At 38.4% G+C, this 9,041-nt stretch overlaps 1 protein-coding gene across 1 annotated transcript; it reads right to left on the bottom strand.

Moving 5' to 3' along the window:
• Window positions 1-3,694: 3,694 nt before the first annotated feature.
• LOC114569202 (GTPase IMAP family member 4-like) lies at window positions 3,695-6,501 on the bottom strand. The gene is made up of 2 exons (XM_028599000.1): window positions 6,420-6,501; window positions 3,695-4,957 (listed from the first exon to the last, which is right to left on the bottom strand). Exons 1-2 carry the CDS (start codon window positions 6,460-6,462, stop codon window positions 4,158-4,160), a joined length of 843 nt encoding a protein of 280 aa, XP_028454801.1. The 5' UTR covers window positions 6,463-6,501; the 3' UTR covers window positions 3,695-4,157.
• Window positions 6,502-9,041: the final 2,540 nt, after the last annotated feature.

Below are 9,041 nucleotides of genomic sequence, written 5' to 3'. Positions count from 1 at the left end.
CAAACAAACACAGGACTTTTATCCAGGAAAATGCTGTTCCTGTCCCGTCTGAAACCAAAAGTCAACATTGACCAATTTTAATTATGTACGTTACTGAAGTTGTACTCAGTACCTGAGTACCGGCACTTCTGCTTTTTCTTTACATAAGTACCTTTACTTTTAATTGTTATTAAACTTATTAGGCTATAAATCATGATTTATTGGGAAAACCAAGCAATTATTCAGCAATAGTTCAGATCATAGAATAATAGACTATACATTCACTCATTGTAAAAAAGTTAAATAAAAAAAATAGATTCATTCAACTTATACACTTTTTTTAAGATTCTTTCTGGGTAGTTCCACCTTTTTTAATGGATAGGACAGCTAGACATCCAGTTAAAGCACATAAGGGGCCTTGAAGTGTTCACATATTGAGAGAAAGCTAAGCTCATGTTAAGCAACAGGCAAAATGTCTTGTAAAAATACCCTTGCAGTGTAGTTTCTGAGCTGCCAACACTGTCAGCCAGTGCTACTGATATTTTAGGCCCAAATGCATCTAGGGGATGAAGAGGGACATTTATGTAGGGAGGTTAAGGGAGGTCCAGTCTCTATTTAGTCTCCATTACTTCCTGATCATGGACACTTCGTCGGGCATTATCTCTTACATAATGCACAAATTAAAGGAGCTGACTGGATTGCATTACACTGGAGTTTGTACCTTGTACAATTTCATGGGAATAATTAAAATGATTGATCGCTGCTAACTGAAGTCTGGCTGGCTCAGGACAGAGGTAGCTGGCAGACTAGCTGCTGGATAACAAGCTCACTTGTGACCTATGTGAACATCTGTCATGTGAATCTGTAAATAAGTGAACTCTGTTGTCTGGACAAGGCCCAGGCAATGTCAACAAGAAAACAACATAATTCTATTTTCACTACCAGAGAGTTTCACATAGATGTGAATGCAGGCAGCAGTCTATTTAACAAGTATTCAGCAAATATTTTATCTTTTTGATAATTCCTTTCCACCAGGCATCTTACATTACAGCTTAGTAGCAGGCTAAATTCATAGCTGTAGACATCATGCATTTAAATTCTGAACGCTCAACCATTAACATAATTTCAGACTACAAATGTTGCACTTACTACCTTGTGTATTTACTAGGGGTGTGACGAGACGCTTACTCCACGAGACGAGACACATCACGAGATTGGGTTCACGAGAACGAGACGAGATTTCTCGTCGAGGTGAAAAGTTGTCTCTACTAACTAATCTAAAGCTCTCTACTAACTACTGCAAGTGCAGTAGTTAGTAGAGAGCTGTGGTGGTGCTGTAAGTGTTTTTGCATAGTGCTCGTGTTAGCCGCGGTATACGGCATTTTTTTCTTACAATGTTTACATATTGTGTTCGTTTTGTCTGTCACTCTTTCGCCGTTTATTATTTCCGCAGGAAAACCAAAATGTTGCCACACAAATTATTTAGAAGTGGCAGGGGGATCTTCAATAGTAATTTCACGCTCCATCACATCGCCTCACGAGAAAACTTTTCACCTCGACGAGAAGTCTCCTCATGTTTTAGTCTCGCGAGATCTCGTCACACCCCTAGTATTTACTCATGGCTTTTCTTTTTATTCACCATGGTAAAATGTCTTTACTTGGGCTGAACTTATGTTACCAGGAAAAAAAGACACAAATACTGTAGAGTTTAGTTTGACTCATATTTTATTTGCTGATGAAGAAAATTAATATTGACACCATTGATTTAAAACCCCAGACCTTAATTTTTGTCTTTAGAAAGAGTACAGGAATGTAATGTCTGTTAATATTTAATTATTGCTGCATAATTTCATGCATTTATTAGTGCATTTTACTTTATTGAATCACATACACAGCAGAGTGTAAAGACAGGACACATAGGGAGAAAGAGTGGGCAGATGACATGCAACAGAAGTCCTCCATTCAAACCTCAATTCTCAAATATTTAACGTTGTCATGTTACACATAAGGATGTACACGCATGCAAAAAATATCAATTCGGCATAGACAGTACAGTACATGTACAATCATAAGTGGGTCAAACACACAGTACTTTTACTCCAGAGACCATGTCCCGTGTGAAACAGACGGTAACTTTTTTAAAGCAACTGACTTTTACGTAGGGCAGTCTGTGACAAAGTTACATCCTCATTATAAAAAGTAATATCCCATTTATTTTTTATGGACAATTATTATTTGAGACAATTTGGATGGTGCAACAAGGCAGACCTGCTTGGTTCTTTCTGAAATAAAATCTCTGTTTTGGGATTTTTTGTTGACTATGGAGGCATGCAAGAAAAGTTTTCTTCAAGAATTTAAGGTAATGCCAGGTGACGTAAGGAGGTTGGGGTAGATGGGTCAAACAAACACAGGAAAACGCTGTTCCTGTCCCGCCTGAAACCAAAAGTCAACATTGACCTATTTTAATTATTATTATTATTACATTACTGAAGTTGCGTAACAAATATACTCAGTGCCTGAGTACCGGCACTTCTGCTTTTTCTTCACACAAGTACCTTTACTTTTAATTGTTATTAACCTTATTAGGCTATAAATCATGATTTATTGGGAAGACAAACAATTATTCAGCAATAGCTCATATCATAGTATAATAGACTATTCATTCACTTATTGTAAAAAAGATAAATAAAAAAATAGATTAATTCACCATATACACTTTTTTTAAAGGGGCGATAGAATGCAAAACCGATTTTACCTTGTCATAGTTGAAAACCGACAGTTTGGAGGGTAAATAGGACATACATAAAACCTAAAAATCCCATTGACACCCCTTTCCTCTGCAAATCTCACAATTTGAAACTGCTGCTGAAAACGGACGAATCTGAACAAAGCTAAAAGTTGACGTCAACTTCCCAACTCCTAGTCTTTGTCACGCCGTGACAGCGGCCGGTGCTGCCTCGCCACCCGGTGTGTCCTCATTCATAGACCGCGGCTCGCTGTGAGCTAAATGGATCTCCGTCACGACCAGTAGCCCATGGCACTCCATACCCGCGCAAAGTCACAGTTTCTCGGTTACTGGACTACTAAATGCCGAGGCCCTGACGGAGGTCCAGGGCCTGCAGCTAGCCGCGATCTTTACCCATAGGATTGAAGGGACACCTGCAGCTAACGAAACCCCTCCTATTCACAAAAATGCATTAAATTTAAATCTGACACAAGCGTTAGCTTTGAAAGACCTTAGGGTAGCTGTTCTATAAGTGGCGTGACGAAATTCAAACTGTAAATATATTATAGTTATGCCGAAAGTGTAGGTAGCTAGCTAGCTAGCCTCAATCTTTAGCTACCCATAGGATTGAATGGACAGTAGCAGCTAACAAAACCCCTCCTATTCATAAAAATGCATTCAATTTAAATCTGACACAAGCGTTAGCTTTGTAAGAACTTAGGGTAGCTGTTATATAAGTGGCGTGACGAAATTCAAACTGTAAATAAACTATAGTTATGTCGGCAGCCAGACAGCTCCGCGGAGCCCCGAGCCCCGGTTGTCCAGTAGCTAACCCAGAAACAGTGACTTTCTCCTGGGTATGGAGCGCAGCGGGGCTGCCGCTGTCTCGTCAGACTGTGTGGACCTCCTGAAATCCGACACGTCTTACCAAATTTGCAATTAGCCATACATTTTCATAAAACGGCCCATATTTGAGCTTTATATAGTTGATTTCTCGCATAAAAAATAAATCTCAGAAGTGAATTTACTGCGACCTGCTGTTGAGTCTCCAATGTGTGTCTATGTGGTTCGCTCAAACCAATCAGCACGCAGCTCATCTAAATATTCATGTTCATACCATATTTGGAAGAAAAGCTCTTGTTACAAATAGGGCCATATTCACAGGGTAGTTATGGGCCCATAACGTAGCATTTGGGCAAACCAATGTTACATACCCTATTTGGAGACCATAAGGAACAGTGTGAAATACCCTATATAATCAATCTATCACCCCTTTAAGATTCTTTTTGGGCAGTTCCACCTTTTTTTATGGATATGACAGCTAGACATGAAGAGAGAGGGGAAAGACATGCAGGAAATTGTCACAAGTCAGACTTGAAACCTGAACCTTCTGTGTCGAGGCATACACGTCTATGTCTATGTTCGCCTGCTCTACCCACTGAGCTAACCTGGCTCAACTCATTTTTTTCTCAACTAATTTAAAAATATCGTTCACAAAACCTACCAATGGCTCGCCCACCACCCCAGTAGCAATCTTCTCAACCATTTTACACAGAATATCTGCCTTTGTGCCATTAGGTTCTGACTTCTCCATTTCCTTCTCTATTTGTTTTTGGATTTCCTGTGCCTTTTTCAACATTTTATTGGTGTAACGCGGCCCGTTTCGCTTCCTGTTTTTCGCAACCATTTTGTTGATCTTCTCCACTAGATCAGATACTTGCTTTTCCTTTTCTTCACCCTTTACATTCTTACATTCATTATTTTCAAAAGAATGAAAAGAATCACCTCCATGAATGAACTTCTTAAGGCATTTAATTTCCTTCAATTCTTCATACGTAGGTACATATTCACCTCCACGGGTGAACAAGACCAAAGTGTAGTCTTTGAACCCATCACCAAAGATCTCCTGAATAATTTCCACTGCTTCTTTGTCTTCCTTTGAAAAACTATCCGACCGCAGCACCAAGAGGAACACATGAGGACCGCCATCAAGAGCAGCATCTGCGATGCTTTCCGCAATGTCTTTCTTCACCTCTTTTTCTGTTTTCTCTGTGTTCAACACACCCGGAGTATCGATAATAACCAGTTCTTGGCCACAACGCTGTACTGTCGCCATCTTGCACTCTGTTGTCTGTGAGGAAGGGTCAGGTCCATGTTTTTGATCCTCTATTCTCAGAAGGGTGTTCATGACTGAAGTCTTCCCAACTCCAGTCAATCCAACTAGTATAATCTTCAATTTTGGCTCAATCGGTTCTGTTGGAGAATTTAAACAGTCATTAATATTTAAAGACTTCTTTTGATTGTTTCAAACCACAAAAATAAAAACAAACTCTCTAAATAACACCACCAATAAGCTCATTCGTTGTTTCCTGTATATCGGTAGTTTAATTTAAAAGACAGACCCTTTATGATCTATTTCTGTGTGACACACCTCACGTAAAATATATAAATAGAAGACTGTCCTGTTTCTACGCTGGTAGAGCGGATCTCCGTAGTGGTAGCTTTCGCACCACTACGCTACTCTCTGTCTAGTGTCACCAGTTTCATTGATTATAGTGGAAGCGTAGTGTTGGAACATCTGCTCCGCATTCGTTACACATGCAATGTAGCCGGCCTAACATGTCCTAAAATGACCACTGACCAGAGGATAAACCCTCAGCTCAACCCACTTTTGGTAAGCATCCAAGAAGAGTAAATATTTGTTTCTCAATTCATATTTTTTCATCCAACCAACTGAGAGTAGTACTTTCTTTCAGCATGGGTCCCGAAACATCCTATTTCCCTGTATTTTATATATACAGTGCTAAGCATAAGTGAATACACCCATGCTAAAGTTGACTAAAAAGAGGAATAAAAAAATCATCTATTGGAAATCTTAATGCCTTAAAAAAATTAGGAAAATCCAACCTTTCAGGACACCAATTTTCTTTGTGAATGAATAATGTATCGTAAATAAATAAATGTTCTTTAAAATACAGGCAGCATAAGTATACACACCCCTATGTTAAACAGAGGCAGGAAGATGTTTATTTTTAAAGGCTAATTAACTCATGAATACTAGAAAGCGGGAAAAATAATTGTGAGCACAGCTGTTCTCAGCTTTCATACTGAATCATCAAGTAAATTCACTCAGGGATAATTAATCTAGCGAAGAAAAAGCGAAAGCTGATAAATGGCAATGTTTAAATTAGTAATGATCATATACGTAATGATTTAGCAAAGTTATTTTTCATTGTCAATGCACATTTGCCTAAAAAGCTTAATCACAGTAAACAAAAAACATATTTATATATATTCTTATATATTTTGTGACACAAATCTTTGAGCAAGAGTTGTTAAATATGTAAAGTCATTAAGTCAAATAAAAATGTAAACAAATGTTTTAAAAATGTAATACAACACAATGCAGTAATGGCAAATAAAATGCTGCAAAATGTGAATGTGTCAAACAAGAAACAAGGTCTGTGAAGACTGTAAAACTACAGAAACATAAAGTTAATATAACAAAGTTAATACAGCATAAAGTTAATACAGCATAAAGTTTATACAACATAAAGTTAATAGAACATGAAGAGTTAGTAAAATAAAGCATGGAGGCTATAATGTTTTGATTGAGATCTAGTTGAAAACAGTAATAATAAGAGAATAAGTTGTTTCTTTGCTGGTTTATCAAACACTACACTGAGTAAGAGTTCTGTAAAAGAAATAAACTTACCAGGAGGAGTGCCCGACATCTTTGTCTTTTTACAGCAGTTCATCTCATATCTTGTTGCTGGTGATGTCTTGTTGTTGAATAGTTTGTCATTTCATTTTTATATATAATACAGTCTGTGTAGTCCCCTCCCTTTAAACACGTCATCTGTTATTTAGCCAGTTTAAGGAAAGAGGGCACAGAGAGCCAACCAATCACAGGTTAGAAACCAAAATGAAGCTGCAAGCAGCCAATCAGGGGCCAAGGAAAAGTGCATCAAACAAAGTACATTTTATGTGGGGTTTGACTTCTAGTTTACCACATATTTCAGTTATACTATATATATTGTTTTGTTTTTACAGTGGATTTTGCATATTGTCTCTTTGCATGTAACGATTCAGCTGTTATGAGTGAAAAACATCTTCCAATGCTTCTGACACATCAATGATGTTACTTGGCATTTGATAAGACGTCTGTGGAATCAGTCAGAGTTACGAAGGTACCTGGTACATGGGCTACCTTCGAGAAAAACCATGTCTGCGATCGGAAAAAAAACACAAACACCAATCACAATGGTCTCGGGCGGCACTAAGCTCCAGACGCAGCGGCGGTGGCTCTGTCTCAGGAAGGAACTTGTTTTGGTAGAACATTTGCACCCCGCAAAAGGAAACACCACATACAATATTAAATGAAGTTAACTGTTGACACAGTACAGTAACGTGAGCTATTTAAATTAGCTGATACATGGTTGAACCTCATTGGCTCTTACCAGTGTATCTCCGTGTGTACTTAGTCCACAGCAATCCCACCAATCAGTCCCAAAACCTCCCAGTTAGAGAGGAAATACCCTAAACCTATTCTTTGTAAATCTTTACAATCATTCCCTGAAAAAAAACAGGCAGCCTGCCTTGTTGCACGATCCAAATTCTTTCTTTAGAACTTTTCATTGGTAGCTTGCTAGCTCAAAGGTTGTTGTAGTTTCCTGAAGAGAACGGAGTTTGAGAACAGCAACACACAGAGAGCAGACATCCAAATGTAGGATGTCAGATTTTATCTAGGAAAAGTACTTCCGTGGATCCAGACTACCCAAAATAAAATGGTAGATACAATGATAGGCTGGCCTATCTCGACCTGTCAGACTCGATCAGCGACACTGATTTGACAGCGGTTTCTATTAACCAGTCCCTCCAGGATTTTGTGGCCTCTTTTTTTAGATCGTTTATAGTTCTTTAAAAAGAAAAAGGAAACTTTTTTTTGGGGAGAAAAAAATAACTCTGGGCTGATTTTCCTAGTAACCTTACCAAAAAGGCTCAGGATGCTGCGAATGTTGGTATAATATGAAAATGGCTGGATTTAAGACAAAAAATCAAATTTGAACATATGTGTCAGTGGCTTGTTGATCTTTACATTGTTAGTTAATTTCCTAACCTGGCCTGGGACACACATTCATACGGTTTGATGAAGTACTTATTGGACTTTAACTTATTATTTCAGCGTAGCCGTCCACAATTTAGGACACCCTGTACGTCTCATCTCTAGTTTTTCCTGCATCCCCAGTGTTTATTTGTGTGTGTGGTGATTGGTTGAATTCGCGTGAATTGTTGAGATCGCAACATTGCGAAGTCCTGGAGGGACTGATTAACAAGTTAACTGTAATGAACAAGTTGTCACAACATAACCTTGTGTCTTAACTAATGTAACGTTCATAGCCTTTCCCCTGTGCCTGGCCATCGTCCTTGCCAAGAAGGTTGGTAAAATCTATCCAGGTTTTCTGATCTTCCTCTCTTGCTGATTAAAACAGCATGGTAAATCCACTTGTAATATCAACTTTAAAGTCCCACTAGAATCGTTAACTTGCTGCCTGACCTGGTTGTAAGGTTGTATATATATATATATATATATATATATATATATATATATATAGTTGTGATGTTCACCTTCACGGTTTTGTATCCACTGCTAGAAAGAACACTGCTAAATGTTACATTCATCAAAATCAGTACAGAAACTCCCTTTGGAATGGTCACAGTGGTGTCATTTTTGTTTAATGTAGACCCTGTTTTATTTGTATATCAGCTCTCTGAAGGTACCAGAGTGGAGCAATTGAGGCAGTCTTGTATTCAACTCAGACTCAACCTTGATGACTTAAACTCAGGACCCGGACTTGGACTAGAACACTGGTAATTGTGACTCTACTTGGACTCTGACTCCAACACTGGGGACTCAAGACTTGACTTTGGTGACTCGACTACAACACTGGGTAGACCCATGAAGACCTCTACTGCAGAGGGCCCAATGAAAATTGCATTAATTGTCTGGGTTGTATAAGACATCAAACTACACCTTGTATGTCATATTCAATATTTACAGATCAATACAGTGTAGAGCGATAATTATGAATCCATAATCACGTTATGTAATGTTCTATATCTCCTGAGACTGTTTGTCTAGCATGACAACTAACATCTAGGTCTTTCCAAAGAGGGCTTCAGTGCGATTGTAGCCCTTCCAGAAACTTTGGAATCCAGCCTGAAACTTCAGTCTTTTCGGAGACTTTGCAAAATATTTCCAGAACGATAAATCCACCACTGTATGGTTATTTATGCACATTTTCGTATGAAGGTATTGTTTATCGTTAGCCTCTGC

Source organism: Perca flavescens, chromosome 15 (genome assembly GCF_004354835.1).
Source record: "Perca flavescens isolate YP-PL-M2 chromosome 15, PFLA_1.0, whole genome shotgun sequence".
Taxonomy (NCBI): Eukaryota; Metazoa; Chordata; class Actinopteri; order Perciformes; family Percidae; genus Perca; species Perca flavescens.
This window is presented reverse-complemented; position numbering and strand designations above follow the sequence as displayed.

Bases quoted from the DNA above. Each gene is read 5' to 3' on its own strand.
- LOC114569202 (XM_028599000.1), bottom strand. From the start codon at position 6,462: ATGAACTGCTGTAAAAAGACAAAGATGTCGGGCACTCCTCCTG. The intron at 4,958-6,419 runs GTAAGTTTATTT...ATTCTCCAACAG, and splicing joins GATGTCGGGCACTCCTCCTG to AACCGATTGAGCCAAAATTG.